Below are 26,485 nucleotides of genomic sequence, written 5' to 3'. Positions count from 1 at the left end.
AGAAGAGGAGATTGAACTCCTCCAATTATTGATTGTTGTATTGCTTTACAGTCATAGAAAAGATGAAGATGAAGAGGTCTCTCCCACTCGAAGCATTGCCTATTTTTTGTTTTCTTTCTTTTTCTAAAGGTTTATTTCTGTGAATGTGAGGGAAAAACGGTTCCAGGAAAATGAATGGCAAATCCTTCACCAATGTGTGACTCTGGATTCAGATTTATTTCTATTTATTTATTTTAAAACTTAATTTATCAAATTTAATATTGAAGGGTAACTTTGTTCATATACATATAAAGACGTTTAATTTATTTATGTACGAAGATGTGGATTACATTGTAGGCAAACCCCTTAGCCAAATACATTGAGATCCAACAGCACTGTTGTAGTGTGTGGGAACATGACAGAAAACAAGTTGAGTAAATATGAAGAAATCAATCCTTTAATGGCCCTCAAGAAGCATTAGTAGGGAATTTATGTGGATTTTAGTACCCTAAAGCACAAAGAATTCGTATCATTGTTTTGAGCTTGCAATTCTCAATATTGTGGGTTTGTAGGTCTAGGTGTTCCTTTCACATCACAGTCACAATAATATCCTTCATTGTACTGGTTGAGAGCGTGATCAGTGTCCCGTTGTTGAAATTGTGGAAGGAGGGATCATATGCACCATGGTACAAAGAGCCGATGAAGTTGCTGGTTTGGTTGTGGTTCGCATCGAAGGGTAGTCCTAAGAACCACTTGGTAGAAAAACAGCAAGCGTTGAGAATATAGAGCTGCTTGTAGTTGTTATACCTCCTCCTCCGGAAACCATGTCTCCGCTGCCATTCTTTCAGGTCTCCAGAGATCCTTAAAGCCCTCGGAGCTCCAAAAGATTTTCGAAGTTCCTCAAAGTCTTTGGAGCTCTATATCCTCCGGATAACTATAACACCTTCACGTGATCTGTGATCCACTATTTGAGAACCAGATCTATTTAGCCTCCCAACAGCAAATAATCATCACCATCACTATCACCATCCTAAGCCTGATACCAGCTATAGGACTTATATATAAGTCATCGTGCAAGGCTCGAAAGGGAGACTTCTCTCTCTCTTGGGCTCTTCCCCTCTCTCGACGACTATTCAATGTTGTTTTCATACTATTTTATCAAAATGGGTGAACCTCCACAAGCCGTCACAACAATAATTTTCCATTAACAATTAGAGCCACAAAAGTCACCTTGACCAACTTTATTTTCTTGTCAGACATCATTTCATCTTTATTTTTCGATCTAACACCCTTTGCAGGAAGGCGTAGCCCATACACCGCGCCTTACGTTGATGTGACGCCACGTGGGGTAAGACGCGGCCCATGCACCGCTTCTTGTTGAACGTGTAAAAAACTCATGTGTTAATTTTGTAAATATTTATAAAATGATGCCTAATATTTAATTACTTTCTATTAGGGTGATATATATGTCAAAACGTCAATTTTTTTTGTGATATTATTTTTAACAACAGTTAATAATGTTTATTTATTTTTAAAATTAATTGTTTAAAAATATAAAAAAAATTAAAATAAACTTTTAATTACAATTGAGATATCAAATTAATTATTATTCATTTTTTTAAAAATCAATAAAAATGAATTAAAAATGAATAAAATTCAATAAAAAAAGAATGTAAAGTTAAAAAAATATCACCTCTTTATTTAAAATATTATTTCTAATATTAATTTTAAAAAATATAAAATAAATATTAATTTCTAATTTTATTAAAACTGAATAAACATTATTAAATGTTGTTAAAAAATAATAATTAATGAATAATAATTCATTTGATCCTTCAATTGTAATTAAAAGTTTATTTTAATATTTTTTATATTTTTAAACAATTAATTTTAAAAGTCAATAAATTTTTAAAAAATATATGAATATTTATAATTTTTTAAATTATAAAACATTTATCATCATCATCATCATCATTTTGTAAAATGAATACTAGTTATAAAACTTTTATAAAATTATTCCTATTTTAAAATACTTACTCTCAATTGTTATTAAAAAATAATAATTAATGAATAATAATTTATTTGATCACTCAATTGTAATTAAAATTTATTTTAATATTTTTTATATTTTTAAACAATTAATTTTAAAAGTCAATAAATTTTTCAAAAATATATGAAATTTATAATTTTTTAAATTACAAAATATTTATTATCATCATCATCATCATTATCATTTTGTAAAAGAAATACTATTTATAAAACTTTTATAAAATTATTCATATTTTAAAATACTTACCCCCAATGTTTTCCTATACTAGATTATATGTATTGTGTAATTTCATGCAAAAATCAAAATTTGTCGAATTATAAAATAATTTGCAAAATAAAATTATAAGATTTTAATGTAGAAAAAAATTTCAAAAACAAAAAATAAATAAATAAAATTGATGTTTTTACACAAATATCACTATAATAGAAATTAATTATATATTAGGCACAAATTTATAAATATTTACAAAACTAGTATCTATTTTTTTACACGTTTCACAAGGCGCGACCATGCCACGTGGCGTAAAGCGCTGTGCATGGTCGCGCCTTCCTGCAAAGAGTGTTAGATCGAGAAATAAATATGAAAGGGTGTCTGACAGGGAAATAAAGTTAGTCAAGGTGATTTTTAGAGAAATTTGCCATAAATCACACCCCCAATAAAAATAATCAATCAAAATTAATCCTAAGAGCAAAATAATTAGTCATACCTCTCGTCTCCTTCTCAAACATCCTTGTAATTCTACAACTTATCCTTTGTTTAATGTTTGCTAATATTGCTCTCAAACTTGTGGCGTGTGATAATTACTTGTGAAGTATCAATGATTGTATTTTTTTTTTTGAAAGAGGGTATTTTGTATTAAGAACGGTTACAAAGTACACCACATCGAGGATCTCATTAAAAAACCTCCCTAACCCTAAATAGAAGAAAAAGAGTATGCCTTGAGGTGGTAAGAATAAAAAAACACGAAGTTGTAACATTACACAAACCATACTCCAGCTCTACAACAAATCCAACACCATTTCAAGAAATTCAAACACAAACAAATTATTAAAATGAACTGAGAACTAAAAGAAGATCAAACACCGACAGCATAACCAAAGTAACGAGCCAACACATCAAACACAACATCACCCGCAACCAGAGCTTGAACAAAGACTAGCCCTAATTCATGGAGAACCACACTTGTTGAAACTGTTCCAATGAAGAGTAAGGACAAAAAGCTCGATATTCTAAAGAACAATACAACCTTAAGAGAAATGGCCATCAATAACAACAGAAAAACTATGGAACACAGCTCCCAACTTACACTAGCTGCCAACAGACTCGTCCAAGGACCGAAGCATATTACCAGAGACCAAAGACTACACGAGACTACCCAACTGACCCAAATCATCTTTTTGCTTATCTTTGGTGGATCATCCCTAATTAAGGAATATCCACAAAGATAAGCGTTGGCAACCACCAGAGCTACTGGAAAACAGATTCCAGACAAGGAAACATAAGCTTCAAGCTAGAATACCCGCAATAAAAAGAAGAAATAGTAGACAGAATATAAGGAGCAAAACAATGATGTAAACGGTTAGATAAAAACCCTTTCAGCACCAACCAATCAGAAAAAGTTTCGGGGCTACGAACAGAAAACTTGAAACACACAGGTGCATCGAGTGCCAAAACGAATGCCCTAACACCTATCAGAACCAAAGCTTATTCGAAAATCAGATCAGCCGAATTCAAGCTCCATCCGATGAGCTGAGTTCTCCCTCGCAGAGATACCTCGATCAGCTGCACCTCTTCTGACAGCTTGAGTCAGCTTTCGCCTCTTCATATACTTCATGTTTCTTTTCAAAACGTTGCTTGTGCATACACTTCTGTTTACATTCAAGATCAACCCTTTGACAACTTTTGATAAAAAAAATATTATCTTGTGAAATGGGAATAACATGGTTAAGCTTCTAGGATTGAGCCATTACCAATTTTCTATTTAGTGTCATAAGCCGACCACTTTCATTGATCTTTGGTCCAACAGAATCAACAATAAGAACATCGTACATAACCTCTTCAACAACAGCCCTCCTTTCCACCTCACATTCCACTAGCCCCATACTCGCTGCCTCTCTTTCATTAACATTAACGCTCCTCTGGCAGAACGAAGCATGTGAAGCTACCATATTAAAATCTACCTCGGGACCTATACCGACAACATGTTCTTTTTCAATCAATAGAACTTTAGCCGCTTCTACACCGTCTGCGCACCACGCTCCGCCCCCCGCCAGTGAGCCCTCAATTAACAATCGAGTCTCTTTCATCACAGAAGACTTAACCGGCGAGACACCAACTAGCTCCCCCAACGTGGATACCGGGTAAGCACCTGCCTTTTCCATTAAAGATGAATCTACCCAGACATATTCTGGGCTGAAACAAGGTTCAAACTCATAAACATAAACTTTAAAAATCTACTCCCCAACTTTCAAATCAAAGGCTTCTTCTACACGAGCTTGGCAGTTCGTAATAATCTGAAACAAAGCCCTATCAAACGAGTCGGGATTTAAGGTCCCTTCCTCGATAGAGATAAGTTGTCCCCATTTTTCTGCATTATTTCTGAAGGTGGAATGACTCCACACAAACGGTGGGATCCCTTTACACGAAAGCCATGCCCGACGGCTGCTGCACTGAAAATTTTCCGACCACACTTCCACTTTGTCAAAGCAATTTTTCAATACCCCAATCTGATTATTTAGAGTATAATCCCTACTCTCTTCATCTTCAAATATGATTAAAATTGCTAACCCGCTTAACCTCATAATTTTCGGACCGAATATGACTTCCTTATGCATAATAGCAGCTAACTCTTTCATTTTTATAAATTTTCTGCACCAACTAACAAAGCTATCTCTAAGGGTTAAGAGCTTATCCTCGTCAACAAAACCGACAATGGGAGTCTCTGAATGACTATCATCCTCCATTCTACTCTTGGCCTCGGTTGATTCTGGACCAGAATACTTCTTTATGCAGAAAGCTTCATGAGGTTGAAATCTCGCCATGAAAACTCTAACTTTATTACCTTGAATCCTAGATATGTCAGCACAGTCTTCCTCACATCCTCCAATCTGATGAAGCGAACAAAGTCAAACCTACTTCCTCCCTTGCTTCTTTTATTAGGGATGAAAGAATCAACCACCTCGCCATATTTATCGAATATTAGCCAAAGACCTTGATGATAAAGAAACTTTGAAATATTGAAGATGATCACTGTAACACAATTTTTTCAAACATAACTCTTTACCTTACTCGCCATGGAATATTTGAAGGGAGTGAGAATTATGAGGCTGCCTTGCCTCAATGATTGTATTTTTAGAAGGATTTTTGTCAGATCCAAAGCATATTTCTGATGAGAAAGATGGATTTATCAAGGTAAATTTATAGATCAAAAACTCAATTAAGTGTCATATAAAAAATATGTATTTTTGAAAAAGATAATTTTGATTTTATTCCAACTCTTTAGCCTAAATCGGACAGTAGGAAGTCTATTCATAGATTGGGTACATAGATACCTATTGAGATTAAACTTAATTATTCAATGTCTCTCATTGCTCTTTCTCTTTCATTGTTCTTTTCTCATTAAAGCTGACAGTCCTTGCCTCCAAATAGCCTTTTTTCCACCTTCATTTTTCATCATTCGTCAGAATCTAGAGGCTCTTTTTCATCTCTATGTAGAGTGCAAGAAAACACAGAAATGGTGTCCATGAGAAAAGTGGAATTTGTAGGAAATTTTGAAAGGAAGAGTTTCTCCATCAAATCTTTATGATTTAATTGTGTTTCCAAATTTGTTTTTACATTCTAGCATGCAAGATAATTTTTTGGAATCATCTCTTTTCTAATTGAGTAATAACGGAAATTGGAGAACCATTCAAGGAAAAATAATAGAGGGGTAGCTTAAAGCTTCTTATTCTCTAAAATGTAAAGGTAATGCACACCGAACTTGAAGTGCTTCATGAATATGTATAATATGTTGCATGTTTGACATGATGTATGTTGTATTTATGGCTTCATAATATGTTTTTAAGGCTCTATGTTCTACAATAGCCAAAATACCTTATACTGTTTGAAAAAGCCTATTCATAAATAGTTCCATGATTTTGATTAAGTTATAATGAAAACAGAATTAGCCACATTAAGAGTTAAATGTAAATAATACTAAAATTTTAAACTATAAATCCATTAATTATTCATATAATTCAAATGACAAAATGATGGAAACAGTTAAATGTAAATAATACTATAATTTTAAACTTTAAATCCATTAATTATTCATATAATTCAAAGGTTTAGAAGCTGAAACCAAGATAACCAAAGAAAAAAAAAAGGAAAATAAAGGTTATCATATCTTCCACGTCATTAAACATTTGATTCTTCCCATCGTCAGGCTTTCATATCATCCAAACCAAACCTAGTCTGCATCAATATATATAAACATTTTGTTAATTGATTTTCACAATTTAATAGGCTTTTTTATTATGGTTTTAGGCTGATTCTTTTGCTAGTAATACATGTATCATTCTCCCTTCAACCTTTTAATTGTCTCAAAACACAGACTATATGAATATGCTATCATTCTCTAAGATCAAAGGACATGACAATTGCATATACATAGAATGGTGGTATAACAAACAAGATTCATCTCTTAGGAATTCCTCTTACCAGAAACTTATGATTCTGCTCAAGAAATGGAGGAAATGTCGAACAAAATTTCTCCATGTCGGCTGTAACATCTCCTTCACAAGCTATAACTTCCATGAACTTCTTCCTATCTGTTGCTAGCTTCATAGAAACCTGTCATCCAACATTTCACTTAAAGTGATATAGAACAAGCAATTCAATTATAAAATATCCAAAAAAAAATGCTCAATCCTCGACTCAGGTCGGTTCATTGGTGAAAACTAAGAATAAAAATATTTACTGTGAAACTTGAGCTAGCAATCCATCCATGGTATTTTTTCAGGGTCTTGCCGTAGGCATCTTTACAAGCTTCTGCCATTGACCAATCTGGGTGTGCAAGTAAGTTGCGGAACAATTCTACAACAAAATCCATTGCTCTGAAAATCATCAAATAATAGTAATAAAATTCCAGATTGTTAAGTACATGGGGATGAAATATATGAACTAAGATAAGATTCTGCAATTGCCTTGGAATTTTGGAAAGTACATATATAATGTACCTTGTCAACCAGAGAATACCATTGGTACAACTAGTTGATCCTTTTGCTGAGTTACATTCCTACTCTTCTTTCACCATATTGTACAAGTAGTTGTATCTAGTGGGATCAGATTGGTACTGTTTCTCCAATCTCTGAAAACAGAAGCAACGCAGTAATTAATACATGGTTGTTGCAAAATAAAATAACACAAATTATGTGCTAATGTCACAGGCCCATGCTTTGCATCCCCCTTTGTGGGACAGTGGGGGACACCCCTTTTCCCGAAGTTACGAGGCTATTTTGCCCAATTCCTTAAAAGAGTGTTTTCTTGCGCCCCAAGGTATTTTTTACCTACCCAGTTTTGGGTGTAGATACCATTTGGTTGTGCATTCAAGCTTTTCCTGGGAGTATACGGACTGAGGGGCACATGGTTTTGCCAGGACAAAATTCAGAACCTGTGACACCAGGCAAAGAAAGAAAAATTACTCATATATAAACATCTTACTGATATGTTACCACCAACATCACTCTTTACCAGGGCCATAGCAGCTCCAAATTTATCTGCAAAAGTAACATGGAGGTTTAATCAACATTGTATCAATCAAGAAATAAAGCCAGTAATCCCCTGCATAATGCACGCCTTCAACATCCAAATGACACCACATTGATCACATCTATACTTTCAAATACAATATTTGACAACCCAAAGAGAGTATTGTCGGCTAAATTATCAGGCATTTGCAAGATGGGTTATCATCCTTTCATGTGAAAGCTTTGATGTGTGTGTATATATAGCTTAAGACATATAATAAATTCTAAAATGGTATGGCATATTTACAACACATGAAATTTTCTATTAGTGAATATGCATGATTTCCTCTGTTCCAATTGGTTATAAAAAATATTGAGAAGCATAGAGCTTGGTACTATCCCTTTTGGTACCTGTAAAGGTATATCCAATGAAGAAGTTGCAAAATAAAATAAATTAAAGAGAACTTGAACCAGTTGAATTTTTTATACCAAGTATAAAAGAATGGCTGCTAAAATATTTAATTAGTCCACAGATTTCCATGAAGTTTGAACTTGAAGTAGATGCTAAAAGCTAACAAATCTAACAAGCTTAACATAAACAATAACCCATTAACCTAAAACAAAGGTACCATAGAAAAACAAACCTATGACTGGCAAAATCAACTTGCAGACATCAAGGAATGGCTTTGTAAGCATTTCTCCTTGTGGAGATTTGATATGCTGCATTCCTTCTAATGATGGAGTGAAGACTGCTTACAAGGAGAAATGCTTACAAAGCCATTCCTTGTTGTAGTGAGAAATGCACTAATCATATCCAAACCTATTGAAGTAGTGAGAAATGATTTTTATTTTGTTGTGGTATTCATAACTATATGTTCCATTATAGAAAAGAGATTTTTAATTTTCTTTTTCAAAATGGATCGACGTAATATTTAATATAATAAATCAAATCATAATTAAGTATGTGTGTAATTGATAATCTGATATCGTAGGAATTTATCCAAAGTTGACACAAATATGTAGTAGTAGTCCACGGGTTGTTCTGTACAATAGGAATTTCTTCTTTTGTGATCAAAGCTTCCAATCAATGAATCTTCTTTATTATTCTCACACTCATGGATGCTAGGTGTATGGGCACCTCTCAATTTAGAAAATTATCTAATTCAAATGGGTGGTGGATGAACTATCTGTCATCTCTGAATCTAAGGAGGTTGCTGGTAATTTGATTACTGAAACCATGCTCGAACAGGTTGATCTTCGAGTTATCGATTTATGTTAATCGAATCCTTTCTTAACTCCTATGGCTCTGGACTAGATATTGATTTGATTAATGGAATACTTTATCTGTCATCAATGTGTTGGGATTACTTTAGATGCAAGCATGTGCATAAATCATAATTCTGCTGAATATCTAGATTTCGAAGTTTCCGATAGACTATCATGCATACTACGAATCTGATTATTGTTGTTCTTAGGATCATGTATGCAGTATCTCAATTTCTGTTGATGTCTTTCTGGCTATGGATTCGGTTGGAGATAATAACTCTTAAGGTAGACGAATCGGGGCTCAAAGTTCCTGTGAGATAAACGTGAGCTATGAGCATCAGGGCTCTTAAGTTAGTCGGAGTAATGAAGCATGTTAGTGATCGGTTTTGTGGGACCTACAACCTTGGTTGCTAAGGGTCATTTCTAACAAGATAGACGATTCGAGTAGCTTAGTGTCCGTTCCATGTGACCGTGGCATCATGTTCATTTTGTGGTACTCTTGTTTGATTTCACTTGTTTTTACTATATTTCTTGGATAGGCTCCATTGCTATTAGATCTGAGATGAAGATGCTTTGTAGAAAAAGAAAGCAGAGAGGAAAATTAATTGCATAAGTTGTATATTGATCGTAAGTGTTTTCTATCTATCTGTTTAATGGTCAAAATAAAGTTTAATTTAATCAAGTATTTAAAGTTTTTGCCATTTGTAGGAATCAAACTCACAACCACACAGTTAAAAGCCACATGCTCTACCAGCTGATCTAAGACAACTCAGTGAAACTTCAACTCGGTTATTAATAATCGTAATTTAAAACTCAACTTGATTAATAAAATACGTTTCGACATTCGATAAATATTGCATGTTCTTTGAGCTTTCTCCCCAATGTAAAAATAGTCACATCATTCATTTTAATAATTATATATTACAAATTCTTAACACAAACATCCCTTAAAAAATCTTCACTTTTTATCATCATCAAGTTCTTTTATTCCTTTAACCGACTAAATAAAGATTAATTTCATCAACTATTTAAAGTTGTTACCATTTATGATAATCGAACCCATAACCATGTGGTTAAAAGCCACGCGCTCTACAGGTTAAGCTAAGATGGCTCGCTAAAACTTCAACTCGGTTATTAATAATCTTCATTTAAAACTCAACTTAATTAATAAAAAACGTTTCGACATTTGATAAATATTGCATGTTCTTTGGGCTTTCTCTTTAATGTAAAGATAGTGACATCATTCATTTTAATGATTATATATTACAAGTTCTCAATACAAACATCCCTTATTTGAGATTCTCGTTAATAAAATAAAATCGACTTCACTTTTTATCATTATCAAGATCTTCTGTTCGTTTAACGGTCTAAATAAAGACTAATTTCATCAAATATTTAAAGTGACCACTTGATTAAAAACCAAAGGCTCTACTGACTGAGCTAAGACAGCTCACTTAAACTTCAACTTGGTTATTAATAATTGTCATTTAAAACTCAACTTGATTAATAGAACACGTTTCACCATTCGATAAATATTGCATGTTCTTTGGGCTTTCCCTTCAATGTAAAAACAGTCACAACATTCATTTTAATGATTATATATTACAAGTTCTCAATACAAAATCTCTTAATTGAGATTCTTTTTAAAGCTGTTGCTATCTGTGGGAATCGAACCCACGACCACATGATTAAAAGCTACGTACTCTACTGGCTGTGCTAAGAGAGCTCGCTGAAACTTCAACTCAATTATTAATAATCGTCATTTAAAAATCATATTGATTAATAAAACACGTTTCGACATTCAATAAATATTGCATGTTCTTTGGCCTTTCTCTTCAATGTAAAAATAGTGACATCATTCATTTTAATGACTATATATTACAAGTTCTCAATACAAACATCCCTTGTTTGAGATTCTTTTTAATAAAATAAAATCGACTTCACTTTTTACCATCATCGAATTCTTATTTTCTCTTAAAGGTTTAAATAAAGATTAATATCATTGAATATTTAAAATTATTAGGGTTGCGTTCATCCTCACACATATCACAATAATGTTGACAAGGACTAGAATAGTTCAGAGTAAATGGATGCCTATCATACTTATACCAAACTCTGAGTGGTCGCGTCGCACAAAATATATCTAAAGTGAAATCACAACGCTTCATGCATCTATATGCAATGCGACCTTCGGATATTACTTTGCGACAACCACTGCATTTGGTTGGAGAGTTGTGGGCTAGAAAGAGTGAATGTTCATGACATGGATTCTCCAAAGTGTCTGATAGTGAAATACATCTGATGTCCCAGTTAAAGTGTGATTTGTAATATTCATTGTAGCATCGGTAGCTAAATCCATTTTATGGACGGGTACAATCGTAGCATATTGAATAGCCGTCTACCGGGCTCAAGCACGAGTTTGTGAGTGTTAGTTAGCACATGCTTGTGAAATGGGTGTCGTTTTTCTCTAGGCAATTCAGCGCAATCTTTATGGAGGAAAAACTTGCATCGATCACAATTATAAGGAGTTGTTTTAGGCCTCATCTTTGATCTCAACACTAAAAGTGAGTCTTGAATTGTGATCATGATACTCATGTTTGATCTCAGTCGCCACCATATGCTCTCCGATACTCGTTTGTTCGACAATTTCAGTAATCAAATTCAAAGATGACTGCTGTGTTTCCTTGCAGCTTTCATCATTGTCTTCTAAGACAATTGTTCCATCCCAAATTGCTTTGTTGGTAGCACAATGTACATGAGCAATATAATATGCAATCGGATGCAGAACAATAGTAACTGTCATACCTTGTATCGGCTTCATCGTAATAAATTCTACACCTCCAATCTGCAAAATGATCTTCCTGAAGAGAATATGAAAGAGAAATCATATGAGGATGTCGTGTTATCATGATTTTGCGGGGGCATTGAAATGCATTTATTGTGGACAACAAGATTACACTTAGTACAGAGATAAGGGGTGTGATCTCCAGCTATGCCACAAAAATCACAAATAAACGACATTTGTATGAATAGAAGCTTCCATGGATGTTTATGACTTGCAATTGTGATCTTTGGTGGTGTACTAAGATCATCAAGAGTAAGCTCCAACTTGCAAATAGAGCAAGAATAAACAAACCCTTCCCATTGGATTTTGCATAAGTAGCAACTACAATTGTGAGGATGAGTAGGTGATATCGACAGGAGAGTAAGAGGATAGTTACGGTCGTAGGGGTGTTTAATCTCAAGGGATAGTTCAACACATTCCTCGTGAAGGTTAAAGAATTTAGGATAAGAACAATCCACACAGTGGTAAACTGGACCAGATAACGGTTTCGTACATTCCGAGCAATCGCGTTTGATTTCCTCGTTATGGTTTTCAACGAAGAACAATGGATGCTAATGCAAATAAGTGGGAACATTGCAGCAATGGATGATTGAAGCAAAGCATAGTTTACGTGCAGATCAAATGCACAAGAAGCACAATGATAAACAAACCCTACAGAACCGCTTCACAAATACCACTCCTATAAAGAAACTTTGGCAAAAGAGTCAAATGGTGTTGGGAGTGGAAGGGATGACCAATTTAAGGGGCTAACTTTAACTCTGCACATTCCTTGTGAAGAAAATGCTTACATTCAGTGCAGCCATGGCTCGAACCCTCTAGAGATCCACCATCCAATGAAAAAAAATACTTGAAGATAAAGCAATACAAAAACTCATGAAAGCTAGCTCTTTGTTGGATGAAGTTTAATTTCTCAAAACTTGCAAGAAATATAAGAATTTAATTTGACTTTTGCATAATTACATGATACCATGAGCATATATCGTTTCTCTAGTGGATATACGGGAAATGACCATTCAGCTCAGTTGGTAGAGCACAAGGTTCTTAACCTTGAGGTCGTGGGATCGAGTCTCACGGAGGGCATTTCATAATTCGGAGGTCTCTTACGGAAGCTGCTCTCAACTTGATGTTGGGAGTAGCCTACTATCTTACCTCCCCCTACCCCATATATATGGGAAAAAGGGACCGCCATTTCTAGTGGATATACGGGTATCGGCAGACCCAATCCTTGCAAATCCATGTTCATTAAGGGAGTTGGAAGAACTCAAATCTATGGGCTTTGAGCTAAACAGATTAGATATTCAGCAAAAGCAAGTGTTGGGCCAGGTTAGGACTGAAGTCCATAATAGTCCGATTGTAGTGGATGTTAAAGTCTAATGAGTTTGAAGATAGGCTGGAAGGGAGTTATGTTCTAGATTTACATGAGCTTCAAAATAGGGGGGGGGAAACAGGCAGAACAAGCAAATTTGGATCTCTTCTGCAATTTCAAAGAGTAACGCTATCAGAATCGGAGAAGAAAAAAGATCGTGCTTGAATGAGAAACAAGAATGGTGTAAAGGACCTGGAACAAACGGAACTTGAAGATACTTCAATTTCGGGTTCAGTCCTTCATGCAAGATGACCGAGGGGGTATGGAGGAAGCTACAGAGGTAATTTCTTTGAATAAGTGTTCAATACTGCATATTTTTATTATTATTTATTCTTTTTTATTATGATATTACTGATTTTATTTTATTTTAGTTTGTTTTTGTGTAGGAACTTCATTTGGATTAATCAATACGTTAAGGGTAGATTTTGAATTTTTCTGAGAGTTGTGGCAGAAGATCTGGTCATGGCCTGAGGCATGAAAATCCGACATGACAGATTTAAGCGGTCCAATTAGTAATTTCTAAAAGGTGGTCCAATCAGCATTTTCTAGAAGGCTGTCGGATTTATCTTTAAAATTTAATTTTATAATTATTTTAAAGATAAATACTTTAAATAAGATTCTCCGGAAGATAAAGCAAAATTCAAACTGAATAACAAATTTTAAATATTTTATATTTATCTTTTGTGATAAATCTTTAGATAAGATTGAACATCTATTTTTTCCATTAAGACCACGTGATAAACATATTTTTAATATAAAATGTATAGGAAAATTTAAAATATATTATAATTTTAAATTTTTATGGTGGCGGCTGTCTCCACCATCTCCGGTCTATCTTTAAATTTCAAAATTGTTAAATTATTAATAGTCAAGCTTAAGATTATTTTGTTACCAAATTTTTTATTTTTTAAAAAATTGTTAACAAAATATTAATACATTCTATTTGAAAACAACGTATCGAATATTAATGAACTTTTATTTTATTACATGTGTTATTATTTTAAATTTGTTTGTGAAAAAATTTTATAGGCAGTATACTAGATACTGTTAGTGAAGGGTAGAAATTCTACGAACAGGAAATTAGGACGTTGCGTTGACATGTCCTATTTATTTATTTTTCTAAAATTTTAAATATAATTATTATTTAAAACTTACAAGTATTAAAAATAAATATTTTATACATTAACTATATATAATTTTGTATACTATTAGTGAATTAGATATATCACTAAAAATAATTTTTTTAAAATAAATTAAATTTTACGATAAAATATCATCATCAACGTCGATAAATCAAATATTAATCATACGCTTTCTATTATTTTAACTTTATCAATGATTCAATAAAAAAAACTTTATCAAATTACAATTAATATAATTTAATATTTAAAATTTTCGTATACTTTTTGAAATAATTTGGTTCTGGATAAATAAAGACATACATATCCAAAAAAAAATAATGAAAAACTAAACTTATATTTATATGTAAATATATATTAAATGTGATATTTTAGAGAAAAAAGAATCGAAACCTCATTAAGAAGAATATTATTCCATTTAATTAATTAAAAGGAAACTAAGCTATACAGAAATAATGATACTTAAAACCATTACATACGAAAAGCAGTCTCATCATGGCTTAGATTAATCAAAAACTTTCGGCAAAATTATCAATTATTCAAACCCTAATATCTTATGCACTTTTAACATTAAAGATGAACATTTAATCTATTGAGTGGCCTTAGTGATTAAAAGAAATATTGTTCTCTTTTAAAGTCTTGGGTTCGAGCAACTATGTCAGCAACATAAACTAGAAATATCCTCAAATCCATGATATCGCATGTATCCTCAAATCCAATATCTATATAAAAAATCTATACATCCTAAATCACTCTCCCAATATTCTTACTAAACAATCTCTGCAACATAAACCTCAAAAGTTGTAAAGATAACAAAAAGGTTATATCTTTCTAAAATATTTCTTTCTCATCTATTCTAAAGGTTAATGCATATTCTCTATTTATAGAATTAAATACTTGATCACTATGAATTTTTAAATTAAATAAACTTAATTATCAAGTAATCTTAAGACACTAAAATTATAATAAAACTTAACTTAATTACCAAGTAATCTTCAACTAGTAGAATTAAAATAAAACTTAATTAATTACCAATTATAATTTGGGTCAAAATATAACAAATCTTCCACTTGACCCAAATCTCATAAAAAAAAGTTGGTTTTCAAGTTTTCAACAATTTCAATCTTTACGTAAATCATATATTCGTTGAAGTATTGCCGCCAAGTCTTTGGTAATTTCAATTCACAACAATTTTCTACAATTGAAAATTCATTGCAGCAATTTTCTTGTTGCATGTCTCTAAAATCGTTAATCAAATTCACAACAACATATTCCTTTAAAACTTCGTAGCTTGAACCATAACTCTAATATCATTTGTTAGAAATTTATAAGCGGAAAAATAACTAAAGAGATATCAACATAAAATAAAACTTGTGCAAGAGACAAGATCTAACATAGTTTGACATTGCTTACCTCTATTCTATGGACAAGATGAAAAATAGTCCACCATAGATGTAAACATCACAAAATACATAATATTTTAAGATCTATGGGTCAAATGCAAGAACTTTTTGTTGTGAAATTTTATATTGATCAATTATTCAAACCCTAAAATCCTATGCACTTTTAAATTTAAAGATGAATGTAGCATATTCATAAACTATATTATATATAAAAGAAACTATATTTTTTAAACTATATTTTAAATGTAGGATATGTATTAATAAACTGATTTATCCATATCACACAAGCATAAAAAGAAATATAGTTCAAAGACAATATAAGCATTGTCATAATCATTTTTTTTTGAAAAAAAACAATTAACAATTAATGTTTAAAAAGATAATTATGACTGGCATGTTTCCACATAGCAATTTACAAAAATACATCATAATAATAGTATCATATTCACACTGTTTATTATATAGTCACTCAAGGAGTATGTTCTACTAATAAGCTTTATACCATGTACAATATCGTTAATATTGAATATCCAGATAGTTTTATGTCACTAAGTCAAATGTTTCTTGTATGTATTTATACTTTGGTTGTCTTCATTATCACTTTGAACGCAACTAAGTCTGTATAGATAGATATTATCCACACGACCGTGCATAATAGATCACCATCATAGCTCATACTCACATCATTACACATAAACTACATATTAGACATAAGTTTTTTTTATCACAAATTCACCATTATTATTCTTGCTTTTTTAAGGAGTCAAATGAGGTTTTTTAATTAATTTTATATCACATCATTCTTTTAACGATAGCTAAAAGATGCAGTGTCTATTTTATAAGAAAAATTTAGAATTTAATGTTTACTCTCTTCGTCCCACTAAACGTGTTCATTATTGACTTTTTAAAAGTCAAAATTTTTTAAACTTTGACTATGATTATTTTAAATATTTTAAACAATTAAATTTTATAAAATATATATTTATGAGCTACTTGATTTAAGATTTTTAAAATATATTTTTTCCTATTTTTATTAATAATAAATTTTAAATAATAATGAGTCAAAGTAAAAAAATTGACAAAAAATTAACAATAGGCAGATTTAATGAAACAAAAGGAGTATTATATAACTTTTGAAAGTTTAATATCTAAAAATATTATTTTAACATAGCTTAGTGAAAAATTAAAAATTATATCCTATAAAATTAATAGCATATATCGATATGTGTGACATGCACTCGAGATAGAATTTTCCACGTATTAGACATTAGTGTTTTTTATTATCACAAATTCATCATTACTATTCTTGCTTTGAAGCTTTTATAGTTTAGGAAAAATTACACTCTTTTAAAATTATTCTTAATGATATATTATCATTTGAATCACTAACAGTACATAAAACTATAAATTATTAGTGCATCAAATACTCCCACTTTCTTTAAACACAATGATCACAAGAGAATGTGAACAAGGAAACCCTTGCTTTTAATTTCCCAGATATTTATTTCATTCTCATAATAGAAATGTTTTAAAAAAGGAAGGGAATATTGTAAACTAATTTCAGGTAGTGTGAAGTATGTGTGGGGGCAGCAAGGAATCTCATGTTTAAACCATGAATGAAGCATTTTTTTCTCCACCATTTTCAGCCTCTTTTTTGTTTGTTTGTTGTTTTTTTTATTAATTTATCTTCCCCTTCAAAGCTATAAATTTCTCATCACTTAAACCATTACAAGTGAAGCAACAAAAAGCATGGGAGAAGAGAAAGAGGATGTCAAAGAGGGAGTGGTTAACATTAGTCTCAAGGATCTTTCAAAGAAAGACTGAGACAAATACCAGAGTCCTGGGAATCTCCTACTTGCTATGGTAATCATTTCTTTAGCAACTTTTTTTTAGTAGTCTAGAGTGATTATAAGTAATATCTGTTTAGAATTTTTCTTAGTCATTGACAACGTACACATACCTACAGACACGGCTGATTGAACCCAGGACCTCTAGAGAGATCAACATTCCTTTTACCCACTAAAACCACTAGATGGATTTGTTTAACACTTTTTTAATTACTAGAATTCAGCTAAATTCAATGTCAAACCCTTTCCTTATTTCATGTACAATTTCTTTCGACATTTTCTCTAAAGTTCCCTTATACTACACATGTGAAAGTAGGATATTGGACATGTATGACAAAACTTAAAAACAACGGTTGTGGACACTCAGCAGTGTCTGAATAATGGTTTATGTGTAGGTTGGAGAAGTAGGGAAGGTGTCAGAGAAATTCCGATGGAGAGGAGAAGTGGTGAAAGGGTTGCCGAATTGGAAGGAATCAGATAAAGAACATTTAGGAGAAGAACTTTCTGATGTACTTTTATACCTCATTAGATTGTCTGATATTTGTGGCATTGATCTCGCTGATGCTGCTTCAAGAAAACTTGTTAAGAACGCCATCAAATACCCACCACCGCCCAAAGTTTTATGATCTTGGTGATGCTGCTTTAAAAAGCCCTCAGTTGGATGCTATATCTCCTTTCCTTTTCAGACTTTGGAATAATAAAATTATCCTTCATTTTCCTTCTCTTTTGGGCCTTATTTTAATATAGGATAACTTACACAAATGATCCCTAGTTATACTATAGTACTTTGTTGAGTCTCTTACTAGTAAAAGTTTCAAAATGATCCCTTCATTATAGGACATTGATTTGTTGAGTCCTTCAACTATGAAAAGTTACAAAATGATCATTTGACTATTCATTATGTTCCAAATTCGTCATTCTTCGTTAAAAAATTAACGATCATCTGAGTTGGACGTGAACATACTAATTGAAATATGATAGTCGTTTGAGATTATGATATCAGATTTTATCATATCTCAGTCAGCACGTTAATTTCCAACTTAGAATGTTGTCAATTTTTCATAGAAAATGACGAATTTAAAACATATGAATAATCAGATGATCATTTTGTAACTTTTAATAGTAGAGAGACTCAACAAAATAACATCGTATTATTAGAGGACCATTTTGTAACTTTTAATAGTCGGGAACTCATCAAAACATAGTCTTTTATATATATATATATATATATTTAAAAAATATATATACTCACATTGCACAGATATTGTTTTTTAGGGATAGTGCACAGACAGTTTACTAAATTCATTGGGATTTATGAATGAATATTTTTTATACGTATGATGTGGAAATTAAAGATAACATAATTCTATTCGTTTGAATCATAAAATTTAAAATTATAAACCTTAAACTTAAACATGATTTCTGAAACCTAAAACATAAAAGAGACACATACATTAAAACAAACTTTATTTTATATACTTATGAATATATTGGAATAAAGATAACCTAGTCTCTCAAAGTAAAGCAAAGGAAATGGAAAAAAATTTCAAATGAAATTAAAATGATAATAAACAATTGAGATTCATTAAAAGATTCGGATCGACGGGTCAACAGGTCGGGTATTTTTAAACACCCCTTATTGCGAGTACACATGTTTTTTCTGGTTTTGTTAAAATTTCTGATTCTTCCAAATATATATGTATGAACTGCATCACATGAACGCCTTTCATTAAAGGATCATGAGAGTGTCTAACAATTTAATTATCGTCATCCAAAAATAGCAACAGTTGTTGCATCTGTTAGAAATTCCTCTTTTAATGAACTTTCCGAGAAAAAAAATTCCAAAAGACTGCATTTCTACTGATTCATTTGTTGGATTAAATTCAGTAGACAATAAATAGTTAATGTTCGTTAACTAAAATTCTTTCCCACAATACCTGGTAGCAAGGTTTGTCGACTGACTCAACTCAGTTGTAGAAATGGGTTTTTCAACTTCTCTCAATAACTTGTAGATCACGGCATTCACATGTTGCCTTTCTTCCGGTCGACACCAAAGGGCTCTGAGAATTACAGGAGGAAAGACGGGAGCTGGCAGCGCAAGCCACCGGTTCTCATCCACTTCAAGTCCATTCAAACTGTGCATGTGATTGCAGCACAATATAATATATTAGAAGAATTCTTGGGTTTGATTATCATAACACTCCAAAAGATTAAAAAGCGTACCTATTTACAATATTCAGCATGTTAGGCCATTCAGCAAGCTTGAAATGGACATCCACAACGCCCATAGTTCTCGTCACCAAATACTTTACTTCTCCATAAGAATTGCATATTTTCCGGAAATCGCTATTATGGTTAACGTTTGATATCCTCACGACTGTTGTCATTGGTGCATCAATCCTGAGGATCGATAGCTTTCTTCCCGAAACAAGAATGGATTGTTGTGCAAGTGCTCTCTCTTTGGCATCTTCTGTCTGACAAGTTAAGCTCCATAAGTACATATTTAAATATGAAACCAAAAAATACAAAGACATAAGTTCACCTCAAACTCGACATATACGGCAGAACTTGTGGAACCGAAGCAAATGTTGGATATGTTAGAATGACAAAAGGCAAGTTCTTCTTTCAGCTTCTGTGAGCTTATATCCTCAGGCAGGTGTTTGACTTTAACTGTTTTGGTAGGATTCTTCACTAATGCACTTGGAGCCTCAGGATCGCCAATCAAATCAGGAATGGAAATCGCACTACCTGAGTCTTCTGAAGAAATTGACTCCACAAAGGCTTCTGCATTCATAATAATGGGATCATTTTTCTTGAGAGCAGTTTCAGAACCTTCCCTTGTCTGCAACAAAGCCGGAAAAGATTAAGATGCTAGATAGATGAAACCGAATACTTTCATAAACTAAAAAGTTTTACATATACTTCCTTCATCGAGCTCAGAAGAGATTAGAACTTGGTTAATATTAACTATTTCTTTTTTCCTGATGCCTGTAAACTTTATATTGACAAATATGATAGAAAAAAGACACTGGATCATTCAAGAAGAAATTCAAGCCAACGAACTTATATATATAGGTTTGGGGAGGTAGGGTGGTCGTGCGAATATCAAAGAACTGACCTCAAAATGTATCAAAAAATCTTTGAAAGAGCTCTGTTTAGTAGAGGAAAATTCCTCTATGTTCACAACGGGGCCGCAATCACTGAAAGATTCAAGTATATTGTGCTTCTCAACTTTTTTGGTCAAAAACCGGACAAGTACTTTGTTATCCTTAGATCCTTGTTCGCTGAGGAAACAAGTTTGTAAATGGCTTCCAACCTCTTCTCTGCTAACTGAATGCGAAGCATTAGAGTTCGGCCCTGATTTTATATTATTGGAATTGGTCAAATTCAAGTTGCTATCCTCCTTCTCACTTATGGATTCAGTAAGAAAACTTGACTCTTCTTTCTTGTCAAGTGACATTTTATTTCCATGGCTCATAAGATGTTCTTTAAATAATGTAGATCTTTTAACATTAGTGTTTTGCAAGTTAGCTGGGCTCTGAACATTGTTAAAGAACCCTCCATTGCTACGTTGATCGGTTACATTTGAGATTATCCTCTCCTGATCCTTGATAGTTTGTTCTTCTCCAAATGTTTGTTTCAATAATGTACGTCTTCTTTTAACATCAGAGTTCTGCAAGTTAGCTGGGCTCCGAACATTGTTACAGAAGCCTCCTTTGCTTTGTTGATCAGTTACATTAGAGATTATCCTCTCCAGAGCCTTCACAGTTAGTTCTTCTCCCAGTAAACCTTTTACTTTCCATAATATTTTTTGAACATCAGATTCCTGAAAGTTAGCTGAGCTCTGATCATTTTTAAGGAACCCTCCAATGCTACGTTGATCAGTTGCATCTGGGATAGTCCTCTCTTGAGCCTTGATAGTTTGTTCTTCTCCAAATAGTCCCTTCATTTCTTCAAATAAACCATTTATTTTAATGTTCTTCTCTATTTTCTTCCCTTTCGAAGATTCAGTTGGTGCTAGAGTATTATGCACATTACCTGCCATTTCTCCTGCTGTTGGATCATTCGTTTTTCTCAGCATGACATTCATCAAGTCCTCAACTCTTGAAGAACTTTCGGATGATGTATGGTTTTTGCCTGAATTAGTGCTTGCAGTTGGCCTTTGAACAAAAGTTGCAGTTCTGTTCCCAGGTAGATGGTTAATAATTTCAAATAAGTCGTTTTTGCCATCTGGGAAAGTTGCAGGTTTTTTGCTAATCGGCTCAAGTACATCCAACATTGCCCCTTGAAATCGCTCAGCATTATTTTCCATCTTTTTCCCAAATATATCCGAAAGCTTTCTTGATTGATTCATTTTCAAAGAGTTCTTCTCCAGTACATCAGTAACTGAAGTACTTAATTCATAGCCATGAGAAACTCTTACAGCTTCTGGTGGATGAACTATAGTTTGAATGTCACCAAGGGCAACATTATCAGAACTGCTTGCATTTACATCCGGCTCCTCAAAAGCATTTCCTCCAATTGTATCAGATGCTGAACAGGATGAATCAACCTTTGATCCACCAGGAGAACTCATTACAAATTCCGTTGATTTAGGTACATCTACAGACTTGAAAGATTTAGTGGAAGGTGAACTATGCTCTGTCGCGGTAACATCATATTCTTCAGTGTCAACTTTGGCATCTGATGTTTCCCTGGAAATGGATTTCTGAAACCAAAGACTTCCTAGAACCGTTTGCTTTAAGTTTGATAGAATTCCCTTAAACCATACCCCACTTTCACTGCACCACCAGTTTTAGAACAAAATAACATCAAAAGCACTAAATGCAAACCATATCAACTGATTGTAAACATGGATTGTATTCACCCAGGCAGAAAAAACAGTTAATTGGAATATATATATATATATGCTACACAGAATTATCAAATATTTATATATCCAAATGAAGATAGGCTATAAAACATTCAAAGAATTTTTTTACCAAAACCCATCACTTCATCAGTCTAAACATCAATAAAATGAATTCCATCAGTAAACAATGAAAAGAAAGCTCACTTCTTTGGTTCTTTATCACCTGCTTTGCCCTCCTTTGATCCCTTCAATCCCTTCAAAAACGAAGATTTCTCAGTCCCATCACTGGAAAAAGAAGAAATAAAGTACCATTTTGTTGATCGGGTAAGCCCTGCAATAGTTATGTATGAAATTCGTTGTTGTCAGAGAACGCACATGAACTGTTCGACAAAATTTCTAGTACAATTCAAAAATATTCCGAGATGGGAACTTTTACCTCTTCCGTTGAAATGCAAACCCTGTGGTTTGAGACGAAGGAGGTGAGAGGTTGCCATTTCGGGAAGGGTTTAGTTCTTCCACCGCGAATAGACGGAGAGAGAGAGAGAGAGAGGTTTTATTTGTTGAAATGCAAACCCCGTGTTATCTTTCCGTTTGGTTCCGAGCAAATCATCTTTTTTGAAATATGTTTGATTTGTCTTTGTTTTTTTTTGGACACTTTTGCTTGAATATGGAGTGACAAAAAAAACTACAGAAATTATTTTTTGAAATAAGGTGTTTTAAAGTACTCCATACAAGTCACTAGAATTATGTGACAATTTTTAAAAGTTGTTAAGATTACACAATGATTTTTATTCAAAATCATATCTTTTTATATCGTCTTTATAAAAAATCATCATGTAATTCTATTCACCAAGTATTATTATAAAGATTTAATTATTGCGAAAGTATACTTTTGCAGTTAACTGTAAATTAACGTTGATAAATGACTCCACAGTTGAGATATTTCAAATATGAAGTTTGTTACAAGTTTTTGAGTTGTGGCAAATGTAGGACGTGTGGCCTCTACTTGTGGTCTTCCACTACTGCTTGAGGTTTAGTCTGAATCCACAAATAACATGTACCTGACTTATGTTTATACTCGTTCTCGCTTAAACTATATCTACTAACGAATTAAAATTTATCATAAACATGTCCATTTCGAATTAGACTGAACCTGAATTAAATAGTTCTAGTTTGAAACAAACCGAATCTGATCTAAATCAATCTAATCTGAAGTAGTTGAGTTCAATAAAATTGAGTTGTTGATTGTCAATTATTGAAGGTTAACGGTTGATTTTGATAGTTGACCATTGATTTTGATCGATGTTGACTTTTTACTTTAACCCTAACATTTTTTGATGTGTTGGCTCCAATTTTACAATCCGTTTCATCAAATTTTAACTCGAAAATCCCAAATTAATAGTTTCCAGATTGTTGGTAATATTCCCCGCAACATATTATCATAATTATTTTGTTTAATTTGCAAGTATTTATAATCCTTTAGTTTGTGTATATATATGCATAGAAAATAGGGGAAGCAATTTAAAAATGAAGGATAAATTACCAAACTTTGCTATTTGTATAGGCATACAAGTCTAATCCATTAATTCTGCCTTGTAGACTGATTCAAGGCACTGCGATAAGGATATTTGTTACATTCATGTTCAAAAAATTATGCATGTTGTACTATAATTTAAATAAGCATATGCTTTGGTTTAACATAAATGAATCAAAATCTCAGTGAAAGGTGGCGACCAAATTTGTTTCTGATAACATTTGCAGCATCATTTTTTGAAGAACTGATTCCGAGTTTGGAGCAGATCTCAACGATGAAACCATCTGATGATTTTGGGAAATTCTTTTCTCCCCTGTGATAATCAGATTCCAACAAAGACCCTTTTTCAGGGATGGGAGGACAATCCCAGAGGTGTAAACATTTCAAACTCTCATCTTCTGATGAGGGAAATTGAAGGTCTTTGTCCTCAAAATAAGAGTCGTCTTCGCTTTTAACCAATATTGGGCTTTCTAAGTCGTCCATGAGATGAAGATCGTGTATGATATCTTGGGCTGTCGAAGTTGATGTGAAAAATGAGCCGAATTAAGAATTGGAAGCTCTTGATGAATCTGATGATGATGATGATGATGATGATGGAGAAGTTGTTGCCGAATTGCCAAATCCTTTGATTTCTTTTGATGTTTTGAGGGCTTTTAGTCTTGCTTGTCTCAATGATTCACCTCCTTGTAGTAGTTCTAGCACATTATCTGATCTTTTCTGCATGTTTAGACCCCAATCGAACCTAAAAGTGAAACACACAAGATTTTATGATTGTATTGTACTAAATATAAATGACGTAATCTAAAAAATTACAGCTAACTATTGATAAAATAATTATTTTAGTCTCTATTCTATTTCTTGAAATACTTTAGTTCTCGACGTTTAATTTTGAGACAAAATACCTTTGATAATTAATAATCAACGTATGTCACCGACATGAGACAACCACGTGTCCAAAGTGATGACTTGGTTCATATTACGTGTCTAAAGTGATACATGATTCATACTGTGTATAGAAAGAGATGACATGACACTTATTATATATTGAAAAATGACGACGTAACACATATCACATGTTGAAAAACCAATGACATAACACATGACATATGCTAAAAATGGTGACGTGACAGTCTCATGTCAATGAAAAATATTGTATGTTAGTTAACTAATGGTTTCCATCCAACTAAGGGTTATTTTGTCCTAAAACGAAATGTTGGAGTCAAAATGCTAAGGACCAAAGTAGCTATTTAAACAAACGTTAGGAATATTATTTTGACATTATACCAATATAAATTCAAAAAGAAAAGCAGAGAAACAAAGATCAGGTACAACGTGTGTAAATGTTCCAAGCTCTTCAATGCCCTCGTAATCACACATAAATTCTCCAGCAAAAGTTGTAGGGCCATGAGTTAGTAAGAATTCAAGGAGTACCAATGTTTTGTAAAATTGCCTCCAATGCTTCCATTCTTTACGATCCAACCTATAGGGACGGACGCAGAATTTTATGTTTAGGAGAGAACTTATAAAATTTTAAGTATGAAAGAACTTATAAAATTTTAAAGGGTCGAAAACATATTTTCAATAAAAAATATTTAAAATATATAAGAATTTGAAATTTTTAAAAGACCATCCCCTCTAAATCCATACCTACACCATATTAATCAATAAATTTCAACTTATCTAAACCAACCATTATTACTGTAGGATCATGTATTCATAATGCCATAAAAAATGGTTTTCTTTTACATTTTTTTTCCGAAGAGTTTTGGATTCATTACCTTCTGTGTATGATATGAACAATCCTCCAATAATCCTCCATGTTAAATGATGTCTCTGATATCTTAGTCATTGTTCTAACATCAGGCCCCCATGGATCATTGTTTGTTGCATCTTCAGTTAACCTTCATTAATATGTTTATAAAATCAACACTCAAATGTTTATTATTACACACAAACGTATATAAAAAAGGACTTACAATTCAGCAGCAGTCACATCAGTGAAGGCAATCCTTGCATCTCTGTATTTTTCTTGAAGAAAACAAGAAGCTTGTTCCTTAATCTTGTTTAGCAGTAAGGTCCCCATAAATAGAAGCTTTTTTTTAATCAAGAGAAGATTTTTGAGCTCTTTTAATCAGAAATTTAATAAATTAAAAGGTTGTGATGAAATTTTATGGACTTTTATAAGAAGAAATTTGTCATTTATATGGACACGCTTGCTTTTAGTTCAAAATGTTGAGGGAAATTGCTAAACTCTTTACTTAGTGAGAAAGGGGAAATTAATGTTTGATTGAACAGAAAAGTAGGATCCTCAAATGGTGCAGATTGCACAACCATCAAACGTGCTTCTTGGATCTTCCTACTGAATGGAGGAGGAAGAAGCCTCAGACCAACCATGCCTATAAAAACAATTTGCAATGAAAGAATATCAAGTGGATACCATGATCTTGTTCATGATATACATCGCAAGGTGGATTACAA

The 26,485-nt window shown here is 32.7% G+C and overlaps 2 protein-coding genes and 3 pseudogenes across 2 annotated transcripts; 1 reads left to right on the top strand and 4 right to left on the bottom strand.

Annotated features, from left to right (window-relative positions):
- Positions 1–6,448: 6,448 nt before the first annotated feature.
- LOC120189588 lies at positions 6,449–9,442 on the bottom strand (annotated as a pseudogene).
- A 1,561-nt stretch (positions 9,443–11,003) lies between these two features.
- On the bottom strand, positions 11,004–12,476 carry LOC120189587 (annotated as a pseudogene).
- A 5,047-nt stretch (positions 12,477–17,523) lies between these two features.
- On the top strand, positions 17,524–18,247 carry LOC120189539 (annotated as a pseudogene).
- A 1,210-nt stretch (positions 18,248–19,457) lies between these two features.
- Positions 19,458–23,048, bottom strand: LOC120189452. The gene is made up of 7 exons (XM_039192737.1): positions 22,910–23,048; positions 22,678–22,804; positions 21,239–22,402; positions 20,740–21,058; positions 20,164–20,463; positions 19,845–20,095; positions 19,458–19,756 (listed from the first exon to the last, which is right to left on the bottom strand). Exons 1-7 carry the CDS (start codon positions 22,965–22,967, stop codon positions 19,537–19,539), a joined length of 2,439 nt encoding a protein of 812 aa, XP_039048668.1. The 5' UTR covers positions 22,968–23,048; the 3' UTR covers positions 19,458–19,536.
- A 1,459-nt stretch (positions 23,049–24,507) lies between these two features.
- On the bottom strand, positions 24,508–26,097 carry LOC120189586 (epsin-3). Its single transcript, XM_039192830.1, has 5 exons — positions 25,984–26,097; positions 25,786–25,908; positions 25,292–25,487; positions 24,988–25,013; positions 24,508–24,749 (listed from the first exon to the last, which is right to left on the bottom strand). Exons 1-5 carry the CDS (start codon positions 26,088–26,090, stop codon positions 24,551–24,553), a joined length of 651 nt encoding a protein of 216 aa, XP_039048761.1. The 5' UTR covers positions 26,091–26,097; the 3' UTR covers positions 24,508–24,550.
- Positions 26,098–26,485: the final 388 nt, after the last annotated feature.

This window comes from Hibiscus syriacus, unplaced genomic scaffold, assembly GCF_006381635.1.
Source record: "Hibiscus syriacus cultivar Baekdansim isolate YM2019G1 unplaced genomic scaffold, ASM638163v2 tig00116958_pilon, whole genome shotgun sequence".
Lineage (NCBI taxonomy): Eukaryota > Viridiplantae > Streptophyta > Magnoliopsida > Malvales > Malvaceae > Hibiscus > Hibiscus syriacus.
This window is presented reverse-complemented; position numbering and strand designations above follow the sequence as displayed.